The sequence below is a fragment of the Gallinula chloropus genome (assembly GCF_964237585.1).
Source record: "Gallinula chloropus genome assembly, chromosome: 2".
Lineage (NCBI taxonomy): Eukaryota > Metazoa > Chordata > Aves > Gruiformes > Rallidae > Gallinula > Gallinula chloropus.
This window is the reverse complement of record NC_140086.1, coordinates 113,505,499-113,532,761: the sequence shown is the minus strand read 5'-3', so window position 1 is coordinate 113,532,761 and position 27,263 is coordinate 113,505,499. Positions and strand designations below refer to the sequence as shown.

Sequence of the window (27,263 nt, the reverse complement as noted above, 5' to 3'; positions counted from 1 at the left end):
CAAGTTGAAATAGAAACATGATGATGGTACCCCACGCTTTTTGGTAATTCATAAAGTTTGCACAAAATATTAGCACTCACCAAAAATAATATTCTGGGTCATACAGTTATGAAAACATTCTATTGATTCTACTGATTCTGAAATGCTGCTGACATTTCTCATTATGAAATACATAGGCAGAGCACCAGTTCTGCAGTTGTAAAATACCCTTATTTATTTATATAAACTAGGATTTCAATAATAATACCACTGATATTTTAACATCAATATTATTTGCTACCACATAGTATTGGTAGACAAAACATAAAAGACACAGCTCAAGTGCTTTTTGGATTTGATTAGTTAACCAAAATTCCGAAATTCAAAGGCTGTTCTAGGTCACGGCCCTTCTCAGGATGGTATTTCTCACCCCAGTCCCACAGGAATTCTTTAAAACAGCATCCAATCCAATTATAGAAAACATATGCATGATAATTTTCTGGGAAATCTTTCCACAGCCAACAAGTTGTTGTTTTTCTCCACGTTGAATTTTAAAGTAATTTCATGCCATTTCCCATCCTTACGAAGCAAGGAGAAAGAGTCCCCAGGGAAGGCAAAAGTTAAAAAAACCCTCATGAACAACTGTTAAACTACAATGAAAAAGTGCATAAAAGCAATTCAGCTGTGAAGTGTGCTGATGAAAGGGGAACCATAAAGATACGGGTTCTCTTAAGTCACAAAAGCAGCTTCTAATCTCCAACAGCTTGGAAGAGTCACAGATGTATATGGATGGCTCCTGAGAAGAAAATCAGTATGAAAAAATTCTTGGGTTATCATTCCATAAATATACTCTTGAGAAAAGAACTAAAGTTCCTTTAGAATTGTTTAACTTCCTGCTTTCCAGGGTAGGAAGAGAAGAACTTTGAAAGTTACTATTACAGCCTTGAAAAGGTATCAACCATGATATCTTCCCACTTCTTCTCACAAACAAAACTAGCATATTACACAGAACTACCATTGTTTAAACAGAAAGATTGTTCAGTCTATTGACCTGCCCATGAGAACATACAACAAAAGATCTTGCCAAGCAAGGTATCATAAAATATCTGATTTAATCTATAAGGATTTTTCTTCCCTCTCAATTTAATAAATACTATCTTGCTGCTTATTTAACATATTTTACTGCAAAAGGGTTCTTTTTTTCTTTATTATTCCTTCACTTTCTCCATTGCTAGCAAGAACTGGTGAAAAGACAGTTTAGAGAGTAAGTGCAGAATGTGTACGCAGACAGCTATTTTGAAAACATTAGAAACACAAAACATTATAAACACAAAACTCCTAGAAGGTATCATACAAAAACAGAGAAGAGAAAAAGCATTTCATAGTCATCACTAGTGTCAGCCACAGAAGCAAGTATTTGTCATCTAAAAGATATACATAATGTAAAAGCCCAAATCAGTATTTCAAGAAAAATAATAGATACCCTCCAGGAAATATCTAGTCCCCACTGCTGTCAAGGGAGAGACTGCTATGTAACATCAGAGGGAAGTGGGTGCAAATTTGATCTCCGTCCTTCTTCAGAATCTCAGAATCAAAAAAAGGCATGGCAACTGCCAGCAACAGCTATACACTAAAGGCCCAATTCATTTAGAAAACATAAATCACTTGTTAATCAATAAAAAGACAAAATGAGCTTGAAGAGAATTCATGTGTCCTTATCTGTAACTTCCTTTCGGCGCTGGGCCCGGAAATGACGCTCAATATTTATTGTTACTTCCCTCTGCAAATTTCTGCTGTTATTTTTTCCAGCTGTTCTGATCCAAGGGTGCTGAAGTACTTGTCGTGCTGTGTAGCGCTTCTGGGGATCCACTATCAACAGCCTGGTTATGAGGTCTTTTGCTGCTGTTATTGAAAGAAAAGGAGAGAGGGGAGAAGAACAGTGATGTGAAGATCCTCACAATTATACCTGCACAAAATGTCCACCTTATTTTTTCTTCTTGGTTTTAACTGCAATGACTTTTGTGACTATCCCCTGGAGATACTCTAACAATCGCATTGAGAAGTAGTAACAAGAGAAGCCAAATTTCCAACAAACCCTTTGCTGATATCATTCACCCCTTCCAAGGAGGAAGTGAAGGGAATTTAATCTTGAAAGCACACTGAAGGCATCAGGCTAGAACAGGAATTAGCTTTGGTGTCTCATTCCTCAAGGAGCGTAAAAATCATAGAAAGCTGTTGAGCTGTTGAGTCTGAAGACTGTACAGGGAGAGGTGGTTCTAGGGTTTCTGATTCTGAAGAGCGCACAAAAAACACTGTACTAGCCTGTCAGAAGGGAAAAAAAAAAAAACCCAACTGCTACATGCAGATCCGACTGATCCCAACAGAAAATCCACACTGCATTCTGCAAAGCAAAGATTTCAGTCTCAGCCCGGGATTTCTGTGAAAATCTTTACAATCAAACATAACCCTAGAGATTAATTTGGTAAGAAACCTTTTTCTACAGACACAATTCATGTAAGCAAGGTGAGGATAACCTTGCTCTTGCCTCAGAAAGGGAGTGATTCATTGAATCAGTCAGGCCTAATATTCAGATTCACAGCCATTGATACAACCAGAGGACTAAATTCACATTTAAAGCCAAGACAAAAACAACACATGAGAGACCTGTAAGACACCCCGAAGTTCACTGAGCTCACTGTCCTGAACAAAAGGGAGTTCTTCCCACTGCAGGCAAGAAGTCCACAACTTCTCAGATCTGCTACATATGTTGTGTCTTACCTGCAGAAATATTGTCCCAGTATGGGGACAGGAACTCGTAGTGACCCAGCTGTATGATCTGAAACAGCTCTTCTTGATCACGGTCCTGACTGCGAAAAGGGGGGAAACCGCAGAGCAGAATGTAAAGGATCACACCCGCAGCCCACATATCGACTTCGAGCCCATAGCCTAAGGAAAAAAAGTCAGACCACAATTCCTGTTTTAGAAAGAAACTGGTAAGGAACTGTTTCTTTGTCATTCTTTTTTTTCCCCAAGAAACACAGAAGCTCTGCTCAGCTTCTCAGAAACATGAGGTCAGCGGAAGAATAAGTAGCTGATAGACCACACTCACAACCTGAACTGTTCTGCCTGCTAATAACTGCAGCTCTCACAAAGCGCCTCTCTTCATCATCATGTTTCACAAACACTGTCTCACAAGGCCAGTGTCAATTGGAGACTAATTGAGAAAACACAGCGTATATTTCTAAAATAGTCCTCCTCAGACTGCCTCTGAAAAAGCACTAAGAGTGCCAAGTTTCCATTGAAATTGGATATAACTGGAGATGTGCAACCCAGCTCCACAGAACAAAAAACAGAAATAGCTTTGCTTGAGTCATCAGCAGAACTGACTTCATTCCAGATCTGAATCTTTTCGGATATAAAAATCTCCAAAATTTCCTCTGATGTGAAACATGTTTTGGCTTCTTATGTAAGTTTAACATACATATTCACAATGCTTTTGCATCATTAGGGGCTTTGAAACGTTGCTTGGGGGTTAGTCATGAGAAGTGGCTGACACCCTCAGATTGCAACATGAACTTTTGCTCACTTCCCCACTTCAGCAATTGCCACCTAGGATATTTTATGGACTCTCTGTTTAGAAATCCATGTTATATTACCATAGACATTAATAATGCAAACATGACTGATGTCATGCTTGTGTTTGTCAAAAACAGATTATTATACTGTAGCCATCCCCCTACCTGTGATTAGAAAAGTTCAGAGATTAGTTTAGTGATTGGAAAGTTCAGAGCAATTGTATGATTTATGACAAATTAGAAATATACACACTCACCCTTCTCAGCAAGTATTTCAGGGGCAACATATGTTGGTGTTCCACACACGGTAAATATGGGCTTTGTAACCTGCTTTGCCAGGCCAAAATCTGCTAGTTTCAGTGTAGTAGATTTATCAGCATTATGCTGAACCTATGAATGAAATGAAAGGTAATGAAAAATACCTATGTTTAGTCCAGATGCATTTTAAGACAGCAAAAGATAAAGGAAGCAGTTAATAATAAACAGGAAGAAGTTCCAGTAAAACAGTATTTTAATACAACAGTATTCAGAAAGTGGTTTTCCCCTCCCCTCACCCACAAATACCATGAGGATGCACTATTTAGGAGGACAAGAAATACCAGAAAAACAAAACTTTGTTCTACAAACTCTAACACACAAATTTCCAAGAAATTAAAAGGAGGAAGACATCAACAACAAAAACCCCACAAAAAACCTCCAACCAACCAACAAACCAAAAAAAAATCAAACAAAAGAGTCAATTAAATGTTATTATTTTCTCTTGGGAAAGTGATATTTTCTTTTCCCCTGGGAAAGCAAAGCATAGTGTTGTGGGTGTCTTTAAACTTAAATGTGATATTCCCTGGTAAACTACTGACTTGACTTTGTCACTTGAAAAGCGTATCTGCATCATAACAGACAAACAAAAGCTTTACTTTCTTTGCAAATTACTCTGCTACTCCACCTGATGCCCTGAAAATAAAGGTCATAGTCATCATGTAGTAACAGTTGGAGAAATGGATCCCTTCATAATGCTCTCCCAAATGTGTCTTTTCAGTAGTTTCCATCTCCTACATCCACCTGGAAAGTAATCAAAACACTTCTTCCCATTCTAATGTTGTGTGCACAGGTCTCCAGTATTAATTTGTAATGGAGTTAATGAAACATTGTTTTAAGAAACAAAATCTGCTAATGACATACAGTGGGATCGAGTGCACCTTTAGCAAGTTTGTGATTCTCCCCCTCTACTTTGTTGTGGTGAGACCCCACCTGGAGTACTGCATCCAGCTTTGGGGTCTTCCGCATAGGAGCAGGTCCAGAGGACGGCCACAGTGATGATCAGAGGGCTGCAGCACCTCTCCTATGGAGACAGGCTGAGAGAGTTGGGCTTGTTCAGACTGGAGAAGAAAGGCTCTAGGGACAACTTATTGTGGCCTTTCAGCATATAAAAAAGGCTTATGAGGAACGTGGAGACAGGTTTTAGCAGAGCATGTAATGATAGGACAAGGGGAAATGGTTTAAATTAATGGGGTGCAGGTTCAGACTAAGTATAAGGAAGACATTTATCACAGTGAGGGTGGTGAAACACTAGAACAAGTTAACCAGAGAGGTGGTAGATGCCCCAAGCCTGGAAGCATTCAAGGTCAGGTAGGAGAGGGCTCTGAGCAACCTGATCTAGGTGAAGGTGTCCCTGCTCACTGCAGGGGGAAAGAGTGGACTAAAGGTCCCTTCCAAGCCAAACCCTTCTATGATTCAAAGGCCAAGTTGTGAATAATGTAGCAGTATAATTAAACACATCAGCATTATTAATACCTGTCGCAGTTTTGCGTAGCTGGGTGTTGAGAGAGAGACCGGGGGCTGCAGAAAATGGCTGCTGGAATGCCTTGCCGGCCCCCAGAAGTGTAAACATCATGAGATTCAAGGCCAAAGTTGCTCTGACCAGGGCTGAACCAATCAGAGATGGATTCATAGCGCCTCTGAGAATCACATATAGGAGGAAAAAAACTGGAAGCAGCTGCATTTTGCCACCGGAGAAGGGTGTAAGAAGATGTAACGAGCTGTGCAGACACCAAGGCCGGGAAAGGGTGGGGGAGGAGGTGGCCCAGGTGCTGGAGAGAAAGATGCCCCTGCAGCCTGTTGAAAAACCCACGGAAAAGGCCAAGACCCCACCTGCAGCGCACGGAGGGGCTCCACACTGGATGGAGCAGGTGGAGACATAGAGAAGATGCTGTGACCCTACGTTGGGACAAGCCCCTGCCAGCACGAGAATCAAGAGACGCAGAAATGAGCAAGAGAGAGAGTTTTGCGTCGGAACAGGTTTGCTGGGCGAGGCTTATAACCCTGTGGAGGACTGGAACTGAAGGACATTGTGATAAAGAGATAAAGCCCTGTGGGAAAGGATTCACTCGAAGTTTGTGGAGGACTGTCTCCTGTGGGTGAGACCCCACGGTGCAGCATGGGGAGGGTGTGGAATGAATGCCCCCTCCCACCCCCAGCAGAGAAGGAAACCAACTTGCAAGGGACTGACCGAAGCCCCCATCTCCCAGTCCCTGCCCCCTGTGCTGCGATCAGGGGGAAGAAGAGAGCAAAATCATGGCTAAAGGGAAGTCTGCTTAGAATGGAGGGGTGGGGGGAAGGTGCTACCAAGAACCCCATTTTCCTCAGTCCCTGCCCCCCCGTGCTGTGAGCTGGGGGGAAGAAGGGAGCAAAATTCTGACTAGAGTCTGATAAGAAGGGAGTGGTGGGGGAAAAGTGTTTTAAGATCTGGTTGTGTTTGGTTTAAGATCTGGTCAAGCTTCTGACTCTGGTTTTCACTGTCCTTTGTAGTGTAGTGTAATAAATTAGGTAGTTTCTCTCTTCTTCACTCTGCGTTGAGTCTGTTTTGCCCATGTCATTGATGACAGGATGATCTCTCCCTGTCCTTATTTTGACTCCTGAGCCTCTTAATATATATTTTCTCACCTGTCCAACTAAAAAGGGGAGTAATAGACTGACTTTGGTGGGCATCTGGCATCCAGCCAGGGCTAAACAATACTAAACCCTCTTTATCTTTTTTTAATAGAGAATATAAGCCCTCCTCTAGTTTTTAATTAAGCAAATTACATTATGCTTTTTTCTGTTTTTCTAAGAAAAAATATTATTCAGTATCAAACTGAAAATAAATTTTACTACAACCATGCAGTTAAAATTCCTCCAGGAGAAAGCTAAAATGCCATCGCCATTTTGTCTATTGCATTAGTCATCTTCAGAATGATTTTTTGCCATGATGCACTGTGGACAAAAATGAAAAATAAGTTTCAAAGGTAATGGTTACTTTCTAGAGTATCCACACAATTTATATTCTAACAATAAGGGTTATAGTGGTAGAATAGAACATACTTAAAATTTAAATGCTCGATTTTGTATGTACTATGAAGATCTGAGAATCAATATATTTTCCTATTGTATAAATAAAGCTTTTAAAATTAGATAAGAAAATTCAATGTCACGATGAATTTCAACGAAGATCTTGCATGCTACTGTACCATGAAAAATAATATTTATTTAATTTTTTAGAAACCAGCAGGGGAGTGCGGGAGGGTAGAGAACACGCTGGTTTTAACCCCAATCCCAAAATCAGCAGGAAATGTCTTGTTTTGTAAAATACAGGGTTGCAGTTTTTCTTTTACCAGGATGCCTAATCTCTCATCGCAGCACAAGGTGGCAACACTGCACCATCTGTTCTTCCAGGAGAAACCCACCGAGCTTTCACGTCACTTCACAGCCGCACAGGTAGGAACAGCATGCACTGCGGGTATATTTTCACAGCTTTATGACAGTCATTTCAAAGACAGCATGTAACCTGCCAGCACACCTGAAAACCTCAGCCCAGAACTCTTCAGCACCTTCACTAACGCTGTGCTCAGAACAATTCAAAGTCAGCTCAGGCAAAGTGAGCAATCCCTTTATACCCAACTCTGTACTCTCTGGTCTACCCTTCTGTCACCTGGCATCACCTCCAGCATGCAAATAATGCTTCACTGTAGAAACAAAAGTTGCTCAGTTCACTTTTATGAAGGCCAGACTACTTACTCATAGCAATATCTCAGAAACATACAACCTGTGCAAGGGAAATCTAGCCTGACATCTACAGGACGTGCTGGGTGAAACGGCAAGAACAAAGCAAGAGCGGTAACATCAGATGAACATACTAGCCTTACTGTGACACCTAAAGACAGCTATTTCTATTTCTGCATTCAAGACCACAAAAAATGGTTCCAAAAGTCCACAGCGGGATATTAGAATATTGCCTGAGGATTTCTAGTTATCCCAACCACACACCCAGAAGACCATAATATACTCATACAAAGCCAACTTCATCATCATTAAAGGGATAAATTGATCTTTTGTCCTGACTGTTGATGACTCCCAGTTCTTCGTGCTCTTGTTTGGTTTTCTATCTATCTTGAGAAATCCATCAGGGTGTTTAAAATGATGATTTACATCTTTAATATTTCTCTGTATGTGTATGCATTTGGTAGTGGAGACTCTTCTATATATCATGAAAGCAAGTTAGCCCATGGGACATGCAAATGTATATTAGAAATAGGTAGAGCTAAAGAAAAAGTACTGTTTACACAGAGTTTCAGACATCCGTTGCTGCTAGCTAGAAGAATCTCTATGAAAAATCTTACAGAAAATTCCCTGTGTAGGTTTATCATACTGAAAGCTCTTGACAGGTAGCTAGTTAAACAGAATTTTAACTCAAATGCACTGGGAAACCCCTGGCAGCATATGTGTTTATGTAAATTGTGTCACAAAAGAAAAGTTAAAGGATAAAAAGGCTATACTTGAAATTCTCATACATATAAGGAAACTTGAGAGAGAAAAAAAGAGGAAGGGAGAAAGAAAAAAGCTCAAATGCATAAAAAGCTGTAACAGCTTATATATATATTTATATTAATGAAGCTTAGTGTTAAACAATTACCACACTAATACATTTGGGAAGCGTACAAGGAGATGAGTACACAATCAGAAATACAACCCTTCCCTTTCCCCCTTAAAAGGGGGCAAGGAGGTGATTTTGTGTCTTTGACAATTCTAACCTGGAAAAACACCTTTGAAATTAATTTCTCACAAGTCAGAAAATGCCAACACCTGTAGAACTAAACAGATCATTAGCTGAAAACCTTGCCAGCAAATTCCATTCCTCCAGGTAGCATTAAAGCGAGTGGCTGCTTCTGAGGGATCAAATACACCACATTGCTCATCCTTGGTAGCAAAGGTTTCCTTGCTGAACACCTAGTCCCAAATGTGGTGATTCTGTTAGCAGATGGGAGGGAGTTGGAGCAGCTGTCTTCACACCAGCTGTCAAACAGATTTTGTTTTTGTAGCGCAAGTCACCACCCTTCTGCCTTACAGCTACGTTGCAGGGAGCCTCATCATTGTGGGCAGACACAGCAGTGAAAGAGGGAGGGAGGAAAACAAGAAAGGGGGACTGTAGACTCTTACAGAAGTTTATAACTAGAGGGCAGTTCCATAAAGAGGAACAGTAGTGCAGTTAACTAATAATTAAACCAGGTTTCCAACTCTCTCCAGTGTCAATAACTTTACAAACCCCTAGAGACTCTATAGGGACAGAAATGTTTTTCCTTCTTTCCCCAGCTGCTTATTTTCATGAAACTTATGGAAATATTTTTTCCCTGTTTTGCTGGTTCTCTGTCAGCTTTGATGGTAATTAGCCAGTAGGTTCAAAGGTCATTAGGGAAAGGGTTAGGTTCTCACAAAAAGCAGATTTACAGTAGAAAACGCAGTTCCTTAGTAAAACAGACCAAGGATCTTTCCCATTTCCCATTTCCTGGAAAGGGTTAGGTGAAAATGGTTGACAAGAAAAATAAAGGACAAGATTCACCTGATCAAAAGAAGACCCCAAAGTAGGGCAAACGAGTCAACAGCTGAAAAATATTTATGTCCTCCATGTACAAAGAAAGTCTAGGAAGACTAATTCCTCAAACATCCTAAATGTAGGAATCTGAAGTAAAGCAAGAGGAATGGCCCAACCAAGGACATCCCTACAGGATGCCAGAACTTCCAGCCTTGTGCTTCCTCTACAGAAGGCTGCCCCCAGCCTCTGACCCACCAACAGCAGATGAACCCAAAACATTTGTTTCAGTGCTGTTTGTTATTGTTCAGCACTGGCTGACATTAAGATTAATAGCAGCTCTCCTTCCTACTGAGCTGCTACTGTTCCAGTCCCTCTGAGCAGTCAAGTGGCAGCACATTAAAAAGTCAGAAACTTGCCCAAATGACCTGTGTTTATAGGGATGCTTATTAAATAGCAAGTGAGCTATCCACCACTGTCAGGAGCTTATAAGCTCATGTGGATTGTTGAACAGGACAACTTTTCAAAAGGATGTTTTACGTAAATGATCTCTAATACGGTTGTTGACACCACCTACCAACAATTTCCATCAGACTAAGCAAGGATGCATAGCAAGAGCTAGTATAGATGCCATTGGTCAGCAAACCCTTCAGACCCAGCTTTGTGTAACCTCTGCATGTCCTACAGGCTACACTGCTGCTTTTCTCCAGAAATTCACACAGATTTCTTCCTAAAATTAATTCCTTAAAGAGATGAATGGCACATAGGACTAAATGATTTATTACCTTTTTTTGTCATCCAGCAATTACCTTTCAGCAACAGATCAAATATAATTTGTTAGAGACAGGCAAATATTTGGTATCTATCTGTCAGGAAATTTGGAGCCCTACTACAAGAGCATAACAGACGATTAGCAAGGGAGAGTTGCATACTGTTACCCTTCTACAATGGGTGTCTTGTCAAGTGTCAACACTGCAAACATTTCTATGGACATTCACACATGTGAGTAACTATTGACTTGAGTGCTGGGTGCAAAGAATGTAGCCTCAGAAATGTGCTGGGAAAAAAAGGAACTTTTCTCTTCAGCATGAAGATAGTATTTGAGCTGACTTTAATGCTGTATTTCACCAAAACACTCACATTTTACTGTCAGATTATTTCCATCAGCTGCATCATACTTCTGCTCCTAAGAAATAGCTACACGACTAGCACAGTGGTCTGTGTGACAGCACTAGACAAAGAGTCCACCAAATAAATAAGCTAAATTGGCAATTTTTCTAAATTGTGATTTGCAAAGAAGATGCCTTATGATTCAGTGTATGCTTTATGGAAAAAAGTGAGATGCTAAGTAATAAGACTGATATCCAGAAAAATACAAGAGCTTACTACCACTGAAAGCCAGGTCATTTTTATTTGAATTTGGTAATTTCACTTCAAAATTGTATCCATTTTTCCAAATGGTCCCACCACAGCACATTATCTCTGCACAGTATTAGCTTAAAAATATTCAAAGATCCATAACTAAAAGGAAAATAAACTCGATTCCCTCACACATGCAATGTGTTTGCCAGTGCTTACCAAGAGATTCTCTGGTTTGAGGTCCCTGTGGACAATTTTCTTGCTGTGAATATAAACGAGCGCTTCACACAGGTCGGTGATCATGACAGCAGCATCATGCTCTGTGAACTTCACACTTTCTATGATGGCATCAAATAAGTCCCCTCCTGGGACATACTCTAGGATTAGGTAGATCTCAGCTTCTGTCTCATACACTTCAATTAAGCTTACGATATTGGGATGAGAGAGACTCCTAATGATCAGAATTTCACTTTCCATCATGTCCTCTTTCCCCATCAGCTTGGACTTATCAACAATTTTCATGGCATAGATCTGATTGGAGTCGCAATGGCGACATTCCTTCACCACCGCAAAGTTCCCATCCCCGATAGTTCTGCCAATCTCGTAGTGTTTCTCCACATCAGTTCTGTTTTTAATGGCATGCCTCCTGCTTGTGCTTTCCAGGCCCTGAGCTTTGTTTTCTTCTTTGGTCGCCCTGCGCTCCCCTGTTTTTTCTCGTCGTGTCATGTCACTCTCTCTACACATGATATTCCCCTCTCTTCTGGCACCCTCCTCTTTAGCTCTCTGTCCCTCTCTGCCCCCCTCCCTGTGTGTTTTAGATGGTTTCTCAGCATCCCTCAGAGTGTCTTTTTTCAGCCAACCACTTTGGTTCATTACACAGCTACTTCTGTTCTCTTCCTTCACTTCCTGAGTTAGCTGCAGCCCTTCTACAGTATTCTTCTTGATTTTTACTACCTCCTTCCCATGGTTTTCATGTTTCTCCACATCTCTTTCTTTTTCTATGCTCCTTTTTTGCTTCTCCAGCCCCTCATTAACATTTCTATGCCGGGGCTTCCATGTGCTCCTACAGCCATTATCTTTCCAACCAACTTCTTCACCTTCCAAACAAGTTTCTGAAGATTTTCGGCAATGTCTGATTTTTGCATTTCTTTCTACATGGTACCTCTGACATACACCTGTGTCTATGTCTCTGTTCTCAAACGAGGCCTCAGCCTGCCTTTCCCTTTGTAACTTTTGTCTGGCCTGTCTTTCCTGTTCACACTTCTCACACCTCACCATCTCCTCTGAACCCTCTTTTAATCCCTCCTCAGGACTCATCTCACGGTTGAGATATCTCTCGCTTTCTCGGATTTTTCTAGAAGGCTTCACTCCTTGTTCACCACCCCAGCTCTCTCTAGTCCACTTTTTTTTGGCTCTCATTTTTTCTTCTTGCTTTCCCTTGGCTTGACTTTTTCCTTCATGCCCAGCCACCAGTGAAGGAGACATGCCATCGCTGCAGTTCTTGGCAATCTCTGCCTCATCGAAGCCACTGTCCACTTTTGAAGCCTTATCATACAGCCGGCTCTTCAGTTTTTGGGAGTCCTCCTTGTTCTGCTGAATAGCAGCACTGGCAGCATAAGGATTTTCAGGATAAAGCTCTTGTAATACCACTTCCAGACTCTTCAGAGTGAGGGGCTCCTTCCCCATAGCTATGAATGCATCACCTTCCCTGAAGAAGTCAGAAACACTTCGAATTTCTCTGCCTCTCAGATTGTAAAGCTTTCTCACACGGTCATTCTTCCATCGTGGAAATCCCAGAGCTTCTGATATATCAGCCATCAGCTGTTCAAATGTCTGGACTGATCTCCTGTTGAGGAGCAAGGTTATCCTTCTGAGCGTATGTCCACCAGGTTTCACCACTGTAATTATCCTGGGCTTCACGGGACTGTGCTCTGAATGTATTGTGTGAAAACCATTACGGGCATTAAAAAATGGGGACCTATGACTGCTTTCACTCAAACATGGTTTTCCACAGTTTCCATGACCAACAGGAGGACAAGTCCCTTGTAGTTTCCTCTCTTTTACTTTTGAGCTTGCATTGTGGGGCGAATGGTCAAACAAGCCTCGGCGACCTAAAGCAATCAAAGAGTAAACTTATTATTTATTTTGCATCATCAGATCTGCATATCAGTGTATGTGCCCTCAGAGAGCAAGTGTGCATGCATTCAATGCTTATAAAGAACTTTAACCACCACTAAAGAGTAACTCCCCATACATGAACTACAAACATTTTCAAGTTTGTGAGAAAATCGTGACAGAGGAATGCTATTTAAAAAAACAATATTGGAAACAAATCGTTCCTTCTCCCAAATCCTCCCATCTTCAAGAAATCCTAAAATAAAAAATTAAATAATTGAGTTAATTGTGCTTGGATTGCTTCCAGATTGTTTAGCATCCTCATATGAATCTACTTACCATCAACTCTTTCAATTCCATTCTGAACCCAATTACAATTGTGGCCTCTCTAAACCCTGTGGCAACAAGTTCCACAATTACATTGCATGAAGCAAAAGAAATTAAATACTTCTGTTTTAAAATTGCTACCAGATGGCTATGTGTGTGCAACCTTATAGTCTTGTAAATAATTATCTCCTCTTCGTTTTCCCTGGACCTTTTATTTAGTTTCCAGACTTCTATAACAAATTAAGCATCATAGAATAATAGAATGATTTGGAAGCGACATTAAAGACCATCTAGTTCCACCCCTCTGCCATGGGCAGAGACATGCTCCACTAGACCAGGTTGCCCAAAACCCCATCCAACCTGGCCTTGAACACTGCCAGGGTGGGGGCAGCCACAGCTTCTCTGAGCAGCCTGTGCCAGCGCCTCACCACTCTCACAGTAGGCAATTTCTTCCTATCTAATCTAAAACTACCCTCTTTCAGTTCAAAGGCATTACTCCTTGTTCTGTCACTATATGCCATTTCGAACAGTCCCTCCCCAATTAATAAGATTCTTCTTTAAAAGTATTAATTTTACGGCAATTTTATAGCACATTTAAGAGCAATATAATTTTTTCCACCTTAAAGAAAGTCCGTCTTAGTTTTGTTTGATAATTGAGTCCTAGTTTTCCAAAGTTTTGGTTTGACTTTTTTATTCTAGAAATGATGTAAAATAACACAAAGTCCTGAATATCCTCTAACGACATTAACAATTATCCCTCCAATATTTCCTCTTAGAACACCAATGAAAGAAAACTGCATCATTTGTTACATGTAATTCTGAAAAAGAACTGAATACATAGCATGTGGTTATGGACAAATCAGGCTGTAACAAAATTCAGTGTCTATAAACACAACAAGAAGCTATGAATAAAAACATCCCCTTAAAGTACTCTGATTTATTGTACTTATTAAGATCAAGACTTGATTATAATGCAATTTTTTCAGACTCAAGAAATAAACTTTCAGAAAGAGACCACAGAGTGCTCCCAACTCCACTTCACAGTCTTGCAGTTCAGTTGGGAGCAAACATTCAATACGTATGAACTAACAGGATTGAGCCAAAAGAAAGCAGCCAGAACAATTGCTGAACCATTACAAGGGAATCCCCACACACAAATGGCTTATCTCCCAGAAAATCCCACCCATGTTCACCTGTTACATAGTCACAGTGCAGTGGGCAAATGGAGAGGAAAATCTGCGCATGTGCCTTCCACTTGGTGCTAGGGTTCACAGGCACATCTTCAATGCTGTTGGCAAGCTTGAACCTACTACATATTGGGTTTCAACTGCTGAAAAGCCGTTTTCGGTATTTCAAGCTCTATGGTTTTATTTGGCCCTTTCATCAAGGCACAACAGAGTCAAGAGGAAATGTGCCTCCTCACCTACAATAACAAACAAAAGGGAAATCTACAAGTGCTGAAGCAGTCACTTGCTCTGCCTCAGAAGCAGTGGATCCCAAATGCCAGGGCTTGAGTGGGGAAAGCACAAGAAGAGACACTGATTCAGATCTCCACTCGGTTGTTGGCTTTGATGCACAACAATGGACACTTCTTAGCTGCAGTGCTCTCACCAGCTAAGAGCTGTGTGCCCCCCAGCATGTCCCTTAACTCTTGGCTTCATTTCCTTCCTCTGACAAACGAGACAGATACTTCTTCTCCAAGTAAATATTACAAAGAAGCCCAGCTGCCAGCACGCTCATTGAAGACGTAAGCATTATATAAGAGCTATGTGTGACTAATGCTTGGTGGTTGTATGAGTTATTTCTGTCTTCATTCTGATTTTTAAGGATGATCTCTTGTTGATCAAAAGACGATTACATACTTGCTGGTGATTTTTCACAAACCAGATATTTACATTCCACCTAGAACAAAGGCTACTGTGAAGGGGAAAGGATGGGTGGCAGAATTAAAAATTCAGATGTAATAATAGTTCTCTGAAATCTAAATCAACCCCAGAACATGTTGGTTACCAGGAACTGCTGAAGCTCTGAATTTAATAAACATTTCCAGATTCTTGAGTACCCACTGTCATCAAAGCATTAACTTGCTTATGGGAACAGTGCGTGACATTTCTACTGCTTATAATCTTGGTACAGCATAAAAACAATGCTGCACTAATAATGACTTTTCCCAGAGATTACATTCCTCCCAGCTATGCTGCTATTATCACACCTTTCTACAAACCATTCATTTTACGTGCCTGGCTGTGCTGTTGATTGTTTCAATTACCCAAACATCAATAACGTTTCTTTTCTTTGCTAAATTGACTAACCTTTAAACAGAAACCAAGATTATTTTTTTAATGCTATAACTAATGGAATAAGAGCAGTTTTATGTAATTATTAAGAACAATCCATGAATGTGTTGTTGGGTTTGACCAGTTTAAACTGGATTAATTCCTAGCCAAAACCAGTTTGACATAAGCTACAAGTTAATATATACTCATTTTAGGAATAATATTGTATATTTTTCTAAGATGAAAGAGAAAGTCACATGAATGCATAAATCAATGCATAAAGAAATCTCCTAATGTTTTCTAAGAAAAAGGGGAAATGTCAAATTTCATCCAAGTGGCGGTCACAATGACTAATCCATATGTTACATTAAAAAAAAAAAACAAAATAAATTGCCTGTTAAAACTATTTCAGTCATAATTTCTGTTATTTTCCAGTTATGCTGTGTTTATTTTAACTGACAGACATGAAGCAAGCCTCAATCTGTCAGGAAAGTGCACACTCTTAAAGCAGCAACAAGCATCTCTAGAAAGCCTCCAAAGGTCACACACACACCACACACACAGATCCTATAGCTACAACTTATATTGCGTCAAAATCTTGTTCCCATATTTATATACAAGTGGGAGAGGGAGGAAGAGGGAAGTGGGATCAGGAACACACTTCGCCGAGTCTCAGAACTGGCAAATTATACATCAGAGAATAACGTGGGTTCTTTCTTTTTTCTTTTACTGCCCTACTGAGAGCTAACAGTTACCAAACATACTTATTTTTGAAGGCTGTTGAGGACTGCTGCTGTAGAAGGGCAGGGGCAAAGCAGCACGGCTGGCCAAGGGCACCACATGTGCCACGTAAGCTGCGCACATGGGCACAGGCAAAAGAAAACTGGGACACTCGGAGCGATAAGGAGCTCCAGATGATCAAGGCATGATGGTGTTAGAGGATAAATGATCACACCAAGTCCCTAGAGGAGCGGGGATCGTGGGACAAATGGGGATTTGAAGGCTCAAACAGGTATTGGGAACAGGAATTTTAGCACCTGCTGACCAGAGCACAAGTGATCCCTGGAGACAAAACAGCTGCTGCAGGGAGAACACACCACAGCTTTTTAAAAACCAATTTACAAACTGCTTGTGATAGTCACAGTCAATCCCACTGGTGAGGCTGAGGGGAAACCACAAAAATTCCTTAAGAAGACCTTTCTTTATAGGGTTTTGACTCATACCCTGGGCCTGGAATAAAATAAAGTGAATTCAGAAGACTTAAACTCTGAATAAGATGTGCATGCAGAGCTTAAGCCAGTCTGTATCACAAGGAATACACCCCTTACAACAGCAGAGTAACGGAAAAAAAAGTATTGCTGTCATTTGTCCTTCAAAACTTATCCCTTCCCTTGACCAGTCTATAAGTTTTTATTCATTAATTAAAATATTTCCCCTCTTCTTCATCTTGCATTCCCTTCTTGGCTCTCCTGATTGAGATCACAGTTTCAGCAATTAACTGAATGGTTTACCCAGCAGCTATTTCTCCTATCAAGTCACAGGTTTCAGTGAAATTAAATTTTTACAAGGAATATTACAACACAATGTAAAACAGAAGGCAACACCGAAACAAGACCTAGCTATGGCATTGCTTTCTGGGAATAAGATGGTGTTAATTAAGCCCCGCAATTTCTTTAGAGGGCCTTGGATCAATATGAAAGCCTCCAGTCACAAAAGCAACTGTGGAAACTCCTCAAAACATTAGCAGCATTCTGCAGGCACATAAAGCTGCACATGACAGAAATCATGTATCTGGGAGGTGTTTTGATATATCGGTCCCCATATAGCATAAAACACACCCCACACCCCCCCCCCCCAGCTGTTTCAAATAGGAATGGAAAGAATAGCATTAAATAAGTCTGCTTTTTCCTTAAGTCTCAGCAAATCCTGCTGAGGGCATGCAAAACAAAGACCATAGGGGAAAAATTAATCTTAATTGGAACCAAAACCACTTCATTCATGTCAAAGTATCAACAATATGCTAAAGTACTTGAGGGTACGTAATGCCTCTGGCCTTTAACTCAGAGCAGCCAAATAAGCAGTTCACACAGGTTACATGCACATCAGCAGATGGCTCCAGGATGCAATCCGAGTCCTCTAGAAGCATGCCACCTTGATCTCCTCTTCTTGCTGTAAATTATTAAATGCTGCAACTTTCAGGGCTAGCACACAGCTGTTAGTGCCCAAGACTGAAGCAGCCGCATGACAACTCTTAATGTACTAAATTAGTTACATGGAAACAAAATACGATCACAGGCATCCTTTTACAGCAAGTAAATTTTACATGGGCATTACTTACAGCCCTACTGTTGGAAACACTACTGGTGATTTTTTCTCTAAAGAGAAGTAGCTGTAGCACCCTCTCTTTTCTTTCCACCCACTCAGCCATGCCTCCCTGCCAGGTTTTACAGCGTTTTAGGGCAGAGATTTTGTTTCAGCCAGGACTAGTGGTTATTTCAGCAGCAACAAAAGACAACCACACTGTCAGTTTTGTCCAGATGAAATCCTGAGCAGAAAAAGAAAGTCAAGTTTCACAAGGGCTGGATCAGGACGGTGTCACGGGTAGTAGGACAGTCCCTGCTAATTCTTTGGCTGAGAAAGTTCCAAAAGCTCAGAGGTATCATAGACCTTGAGGACCCCAGCACACTTCAAGCCAAACTTCAAAAATGTCTTTATCCCCTGCAATAGCTACTTCAGTAAGTGCTTGAGTAAAGTCAAGCACCAGAACTGCGAAGATAGTTTGTATCTCCATTCTCTTGGCCATCCCATTTCTCTCCTCCGTGTATGAACTGTTTAATTTGGACAAAGGCAGACAGAACTGATTGTGATGGAAAGGAGCATCTGAAAATACAGCATTCAGCAGTATTATGTAAGCTGTTTTGGTGGGAGGTCAGTGTCTGGTTACTTTCAAAAGCCCCACCAGCTATGAGGCAGAGACAGTGATGTTAATAGAAAAAGCGGAACAGTTGAACCAAAAGATTGGGATTAAGTCAAAGTGGCTGGGCTTTTCACATGGAGACTGAGAGTCAATGAGGGAAACCAAGGAGCCTGAAAATGGCTTGTCAGAAGACGAAAAGGTGGAGCACGGCAATTTTGCTACCAATGGAAACTAAGACTATAAAAAACCCATATATAGACACATACGAACAGGAGTGGGGAAAGGAGGTCACCCTGACCTCCCATGTGTTAGAAACTGGCCCAGCAAAGAGGCAAGATTAGAAATTTCTTATAAAACAGGGTACAACAAAGGATTAAAAATGGAAGCTGATGGGGGAAATGTCACAGAATCACAGTTATTAAGGTTGGAAAAGACCTCCAAGATCATCTAGCCCAACCATCCCCCTACCACCTATATTACTAACTAAACCATGTCCTTAAGTACCCCACCTAACCTTTCCTTGAACACCCCAAGGGAGTCAAGGAGTGACACAATGCAGTAAGTGTTGAGAGAGAGAGAGACAGAGTTGGAACTTGCAGGAAGAGGATGACTGGGAATAGGAGAGAGGACTGGAATGGCCATTGCTCTCTTGATATCACCATCCAGAAGTGAACCAGCTTGTTAGTGGGGCCAGACACTGAAACTGAAAAAGGAAAACTAGTGGAAAATTGGACTGTGAGGCTAAGAGAAGTTATAAGAGGGACTGGAACAAATAGAACCATAGTTAGACACTGGTGACAGTAATCCCTATTAACTTTGATACTGGCTGACAGCAATTTCCATGAACTTTGCTGACACTATGGAGACTGCAATAGGAAAACAGTAAAAAGTGAGGGTGAGAAAAAGAGCAGGTGAGGAAGTCAGGCTGGATGCTGAATTTAAGCAAAGGGACGGGATTGAGAGAGAGGAACAGAATTGTCCTCACATAGTCTAATCCTTTGCAGCTCTTTATAAAGAACATCTACCTGCCTTTGCTGTCACTTGTATTAGTTCACCTTTTTTTTTTATTAAAGAAAAAGAAAAACTGGGCACACACAAACAGGTGACTGTTAGGAGAACATTACCAAGGTCATCATTAAGACAGAACAAAATTAAAGTTGCCAGAATGACTTGGATTCACCTTTTCCTTACACACACTCCTTACACACAAGATAATTTAGAAGTCCATACAGTTTTTCCTATGTCTACTCCAGAGTACAGTGGAACTGGAAGCAGGACTGTGCCATAAAAAAACCCTGTTGTCTGTAGAGAACTTAAGCTCTGTAATTAGAATAGCTGAAAAGTGTGTAGTGATATAAAACAGGAAGAATAGTTTCTCTCCATAAGGCAATACAGCCAAAAGAACTGTATTTTCTCTCAACATACCCCATAGAGTTTCAAAGCAATTGACTTAATCTAGACTTCTCAGAGAAGAATATGTTCTGGTGGCCAAAACAATGTCTTGAGACCTGATACAACAAACCTACTCAGTGCTCATAGCTGCACGAGAACATACTGGAAGTGGTACTTTGCACTCAAGGTAATATAATACAACACACAAATAATATGAAGTCATGTTTATAAATATCTTAAGTATGGGATGCAGGGGGAAATGGCCAGCCCCTTTTCAGTGGTCTGTGGAGACAGAACAAGGGGCAGTGGCTGGAAGTTGGAGCATAGGAAATTCTGCACCAACATGGGTAAGAACTTTTTCACAGTGAGGGTGACAGAGCCCTGGGACAGGCTGCCCAGGGGGGTGGTGGAGTCTCCATCTCTGGAGATACTCAAGACCTGTCTGGATGCCTATGCAATATGTGCTAGGGAGCTGCTTTGGCATGGGGGTTGGGCCCAATGATCTCTCGAGGTCCCTTCCAACCTCTATGATTCTATGATTCCATGATCCCAAAATTCAGGAACCGGGCACCTCAAGTTGCATTCTTCCCCAAACTAAAGTAACTTTGACTTTATTTTTTCCACCTTGATTCCTATTGAATGCAGCCCATGCCCTCTCTTTACAGGTATCGCAGAGATTCATGTTTGTTGCTGTAGCAATAACAACAACTGAAAAAGCCCACGAGTTAGTAAGCCTGTAATAACAGCAGGGCTCAGAAAGCATGCAGTGAAAGGCACAAAAGGGCAGGGTAAACAGTAGGTAGATGGTCATTAGGTGAGCTTTGTCCATCATATGCTCTGATTGAGGCAGAGACCCCAGGGGAGGAAAAAGCAGCATCTGATAGTGTAATTAATGTTTATATATTAATGCACAGAACAGGGGTTGGGAGGACAGGACTGCTAATCAATAGTCATAAAGGCTTGACTTTGTAACCTGAATCATGTTAGTTAAGTACCTGGCCTCACAGAAAAACATCTTTTTAATACAAAGAATAAATAGATTGAACAAATTGTATCATGCTCAGAATACATATAATGGTAAGGTAGTTATAAAATATACTGTGCAAGAAACTGTTCCTATAAATCGCATGGTATTATAAACATGGTTTACTAAACCAAATAAACACAATCTAAGTATTTTTAGAAGAACAAAGTGTATTTTATCTAATTACATTAAAAAATGAACTCATCATGGTATTTGCATGAATTCTTACCTTCATTAACTAAAGGTGCAGAAGGAAAACTAAACCATGTTCAATATTACAATCACCATTTATCAGCTGAAATCTTTCAAGAATAGTTTCAATACTTTCATGATAAAAAAAAAATGAAGAGGGAATCAGTTTAATTTCTGTAACATTATTTCTGCTACCCTAATGGGCATTTCAAGTCATACTGATGCCAACACATCTATCTCCAATTTGCACGAGTGTAACACAGATCAAGCACTCATCCAGTCTAACCCAACCTGTAGAAAACTAAAATCATAAATCACTCAGCAGTTGAGGCAGTACTCTAAGTTCACCAAAGAAAAACTAATTTGGGCTTATCAACAACAAACAAAAAAACCCCCAAACAAACCACAAAAAAACCCAAAACCAAACCAAACCACACAAACAGAACAAAAATAAAACAAATCCCACATATCTCTGTCTCATAAATATACAGCTTTAGCCCTAAGAGATCCCATAAAATTATTATGATGGAATTCCAAGTTCATTATCTTTCACATTTTCACATCAAGCATGCTTAAATTCACATGCAATATTATCTTTCCCTCAGCTGTCAGCCCTGCAAACTCAGCTGTGTGTCAAGTTGGGTTCCTTCTGTCCCACACATCTCCAGCAGAACTAACGTTTCTCACGGCCAAATATGTCTGGTCCCATTAAGTGAGTGCTAAAGTGTCAGCTACAAAGAAAGAAAACATCCTTTGTGGCTACTCCTAGAGTGTGAGACACACACATACCTTTGTACCCACTCCCTGCCCTCATAAGGGCAAGCAAAAGGACCTTCAAAATTTTGCATCTCGCACCAATTCTTCGATATATCTGCTTTTTATTTTGAGAATAAAAGCTTTCTTTATTTGAAGAATAAAACAAGCAACCATTGCATCATGCCAACTGGTAACGAGAGGTCGCCAAAGTCTTTCAGTCCCGTAAACATCCATTCTCATTCTTCCCCAGTCTCTCACCCTAGAAAGAAATAAGGGACTCCCTCCTCCCTGTCTATATCTCTCACTCCCTTTTCACTGCCACTTTTGGGACATAGACCTCTTAGTTTGAGAGATCCTAGAGGGCAAAGCTATAAAGCAGGCAGATGCTGTAGCAAAGGAGTTCCTAAAATGCGAAGGACTGTCTGGAGAGACAGCCTGGGTGGTAAACCTTACAGCTGGCTGGACTTCAGCCAAAGGAAGGATCCTGAGGGATGCCCACATTGTATCACTTGCTATGGCCAGATGAGCTCTGGATTTTTCCATTCTGAGGACGGATGGTGGCTCTGTGTCAGCCCCAGTCCCAGTGTGGGTGCCATCCTGCAGTGAAATGCCTGTAGGAGGCTCAGCATGTAGCAACATGTGACCATATTTACTGTATGACAACCACGAGGGATAAGTGGTATTTAGCAGCCACCTCTCTTTCTCCTGAAACAAGAGAAACTCGGGGTTATCCTTGCTTCTTCTCCTCCTTCACTAGATGTTCAGAGGCTCTTTGCAGCCTGCCCTGCCCCTCTCCTGTCCACCTCCCTCCAAAATGGAGCAGCAGGGGCCAGACTGCTGCAGGGCAGCCTGGTTTGCTCTCTCAGTGTTATGGTCCCTCTTCCAACGTGGCGACAGTGGTTGGGCAAAAATTACCTCCCCAGGTGCCCACCTTCTTCCTCTGCAGGCCCACAGCCACCTAACTGTATGGCTTAAGATTTTCTAAATCAAGCCATTTGTAATTAAAAAAAAATAAAATATTTACAGCAAACACAGATGGCTATTGCCATGTGTTAGAGTTAAACTGAGCTGAATCACCCCCAGAGCAGCAGATGAAGGTAAAGACTTGATGTAGTCTGGTAATGAGTCACAAGTGCCATCACTTTTAACTTTTTTTTTTTGAGCAGAACCCCACTTTCATTATCTTCTTTCTGACATTTTAAGGGTAGCAAATTAAAAAGTGAGCATAAAGAAAGCCCTTTAAAGAAGTATACAGATGCATAATCTGTAAAGACTAAGTGAAATGTAAGACTGCACGTGAAATGAATCAGTGCCTTTGGAGGTGTGAAGCTCAGTTTAAGTTATTACCTTGCATAAAACCAAAAAAAGAATATTATGAAACTGCTCATTTATTTCATTTCTTTCAAAGATGACAGGCTGTGTATTTTATTTGGAACAGCCATGGCTGCTTTCTGCAGTTTGACAGCTTTAGGGTCTGCCCCAGTAATCAGGGGAAGGAGCTCCACAGTCCAGGACTTTCCATCAAGAATCTTTCAGGAGAGGGACAGAACTGACAGGGGGAAGCAAAACTGTCTTAGTCAACTGCGATATTTGCCAGGATCCATCTGGCAAAGCCCCCTGTGTGTTTCTCAAGGCTCAGTGTACAGTGAGTTTCACTTTCACGTTGATGCTCTTGACTCTTGAGCTACCACATATTTCAAATTAATTATTCATGTTTCATCACAAAGTAAGCTTTCACTGCCTTTTAATCCTGTTAGCCAGCGTTGCCTCAGTCAAAGGAGGAGGATTCTGTTTCTTCTTGTGGGGGATTTTATTTGCATTGCTTCCTAAATCTCAACTTGATGACTAATCTGTTGCAACTGAGCAAACCCAATGAAAATAAGACAGCTTGCAGAGGTGTCACTGAGGCTTCCAGATCCTTTATTACCAATAACCTTGTTGCATAACTAAAAGAAAGACCCAGCCAAGAGTCTGATCTGGTTTGCAAAAATGGCGATTGCTCGAAAGTTTTCTTTGTAATTTTAACAGATTTAAGAGGTTAACTCACATTTAAATATAGAATTCCCAACTACATTGTTAAAGAACCTCATTTTCAGAAGAGACTCATATATTAAAGTCAACATTGCAAAATAAATTGTTTTCTAGAACTTATAAAAGAAAATAGCTTTCTCAGGGAAAACTGTACGCCAGTGTTAATTAGACTTAAAAGCATGATGACAAGCAGAAAGATCAGGATTTTCACACCACCAGACATGTCTCAGCATTTTGATTAACTACATTATTTGGGGTGACAAGAAAACTACAACATTGGAGTATATACATAGGCTAGCAATACTGATTGAGCAGGAGATGATGTTTTCATAATGATTACCCAGAGCTTCTTGTAAGAATACATGACAAAAATTAGATTGAGTAAACTATACTAGCAGCAGAGGGAAGATGGTAAACATGCTTGACTTTCACTTGCAGTGAAGGCAAACTACTGCTAGATAAGATGGACAGTTTGCAAGCATTACCAAAACTCCAAATTCACATTAGAACCGATTGGGGCAGTAGCTCCATCTCCTTTTTTCATTGTTTCCAGTATCTGGTGAACACTCCAAAAGGACAGACCCCATACTCTGAAAATAATAAAAACCTGGAAAGCAGTACACTGTTAAGAAGAGAAATCTCACATTCACCTCAACTACTCCATTTTCAGCTCTGATCCAAGTGGCAGCAAAGCTAATTGAAAGATTTCCATTACTTTCAGTGAGAGCTGGATCAGCTCTAAGACTGTAAAGTCACCATAATGTTCTGATGCTAATTATATTTACAAGAAAATCTACACAAACAGTGATTTCAAATGTTGTTAAGTGTTTAGAAATCATCGAGTCAAAGGAAAAGAGAAAAAGCAGTGACAGAAACCAACTCAATCCACCCTAGAGCTACTGAAAAAGAGAGAAGGACCTTCAGCTTCCTTGACTTTTACAAAACCATATATGTGTTCTGCAGAAAACAAACTAAGCTAAGTAATCTTAGAAATAGGGAAATGAATCCCACACAACTTCCCTTAGTCACCACATGCTGAAAGTCCCACAGATGCCAAAATTGTGAAGCTCTGCAGAACACGACTAGGAAAAGCAGCAATGCAGACAGATACTAAGCACATAGTGACACTACCAGTTCAAGGTACACTGAAAACTCAGGTTAGTATGCCCAAGGTCATGGAGTATTAAAAAAAAAAAAAAAAAAACAGGTAACTTCAGCACAACACAAATTCAGAGGCTTGAACAGCTGCCAATACTTTGAATTAAAACCAAGTTATCTTTGGTGACAGTTTAAGTCCAATTAACCAATTCAGGTTAATGAACCACAGATGGAGATTTACCATAAGGTAGCTGTCATCTGATGCGTCCTAACATCCTTTAAAAAATTTCATGGAAAGAATCACATCATTTCAGGAGATCCACACCTGTTACACTGGAAGAAAGAGGCTCCAACTCTACAGGATCAGTTTTATCCAGAAAGCCATAGGATGTCTTCCAGCGATAGACTATACAGCCACCCCTTGAGAAGAACGTGACAGAGTTGCTATACTAACTGGCACTTCTACTTCATAAAGTAGCTGTAATATGTTTTGTAAGTCTTGGTTTCACGTGCTGACTGTTTTGGGACTTTGTGCTGGTTCTTAACATTTCAAAGAGCCAAAATTACATCTAGACCATATAAAAAAAAATACAAGAAGCATCAGAAGGAGAAAAAGGGGCTAAAGAAAAAGGAAGCAAGGAGGCAGGAAGACAAATCTACATGTAAATGTGCATAGACATACATTTTCATTCCTATATAATGCTAACAGGAAAAACATGCGTGGTAAACTATTAGGTTTGGTGATAAACTCTTCAGGCAAGGTGGGTGTCACTCTAAAAGTTCAAAGGAAGAAGCCGGAATTTCCTTATGCTGCTGCAAAAAAGTTTTGTTTGTTTTTAGAAAAAGGAAATACAATGTAGCAACAGTTTCCCTTTATGGGGTTATTTCCAAACACAGCATCTCACAACTTGATCTTTAGATCAAACCAGGAGCCCCTCCAGTCCTGCTGACACTGTATACTGAATGTCCCCTGAAGAAAGCAGAAAACAATGCTACACAGTGAAAAGTTACAGAATAGCTTTCCTATAAATACCCATTCTGTTATTGAATGGAGGCAAACAGAACAGATATAACTACAGAAGTCGGAGGATACAAGGACACAACCTGTGTTCTTCCCCAGAGAGGTTTGCCTACCACGTCACACACAGCACACAGCAGCCCTCCCCACCCTTTGAAACCCACCTAACTCCAGCTACAGAAGTTTCCCAGCTGCAGCAAAACTCACACACAGTTAAGAAACAGCTTAAACTCTTTACAACATGTGCTGTTTACGTTGGGGTACTGGGTTTTTTTTGCAGAGCATCGGTGCTCTCCAAACAAGCGTTCATTCTGAGCGATTTACACTCGCATCGGCTATTTAAGACTGCAAGTTACTTTTAATCTTTGGGGGGTTTATTGTGGTAGGGAGTGATGCTGTACATGCCTTTTGGAATAGCAAGAGATTCAACTTGACATTCAGGCTTCAAAGCTTGTTCTTGTGTCTCACACAGCTGCTGAGGCGGTCGCTCAGCCTGGGAAAAGGGCGGAGAGGTGACCTGACCCCCACCCAGCACCCCCGGGGAAAGGAAGGAGCAGCCCCGCTCTCCGTGTAGTAGCAGCCTCTTGTTTCACTTCCCAAAGGCTGAGCAACATATCAACTTCATTAGTTTCCACTGCGATCCAAAGCGGGGGCGGGGAGGACTTCTCTTTAACCAAAAATACAAGTAATAAAAGAAGCACAGTGGAATAAGCATCATCCTAACCTCGCACCTTCGGGGATGCCCCCTTTTAAAAGCCTTCCATCCCTGGCAAAGCCTCAATCCCACCGCCAAGCAGGAGACGCTGCTTCCCCCGTCCCTCTCAAGCCCCCGTTCCCAGACCAAACGCCACCGAAAGCTCCCCACACCCCACCCCGCTCTCCGCAGCCCCACAGAACCGCAAGGAAGTTTCGCCACCGCCAAAGCCACCTCACGCCCCTCCGAAGCCGGGGCGCGGCGCCCCCAGGTCGCCCCCCTCCTCCCTCCCTCAACCTGCGAGCAGCGGCGGTGTGGCGCGGGGGCTGCCCCCCGGGGCGGGGGAAGGGGAGACTCACCCGCGCAGTGGCCGTAGGGGCAGCAGGAGCCCGCCGCGGGGTGAAGCGGGGGTGGCGCGGCGGCCGGCATGGCGCGGAGGCTCGGCTCGGTTCGGCTTCGGCCGGGGGCTGCCCGCACCGCGCCCCACCGCACGCACGGCCTCTCCGCGCCGCCTCCCGGCTGCCAGGGCAGTGAGAGGGAGGGCACCCGGCGGGGAGGCGGTGCCGCGCAACGGTCACACCAGCGGTCACACCTCCGCACCCCTCCCCGGCGCAGGCGGGCGGTCAGCGGTCTACCCTCACGGGGCAGCCCCGCGACGCGGTGCCTCTCCG

At 41.6% G+C, this 27,263-nt stretch overlaps 1 protein-coding gene across 1 annotated transcript; it reads right to left on the bottom strand.

Moving 5' to 3' along the window:
- Positions 1-1,684: 1,684 nt before the first annotated feature.
- Positions 1,685-27,021, bottom strand: DCLK3 (doublecortin like kinase 3; the record flags this gene model as incomplete). The annotated part of the gene is made up of 5 exons (XM_084280192.1): positions 1,685-1,881; positions 2,758-2,925; positions 3,812-3,944; positions 10,972-12,863; positions 26,952-27,021. 5 exons carry the CDS (start codon positions 27,019-27,021, stop codon positions 1,685-1,687), a joined length of 2,460 nt encoding a protein of 819 aa, XP_084136318.1.
- Positions 27,022-27,263: the final 242 nt, after the last annotated feature.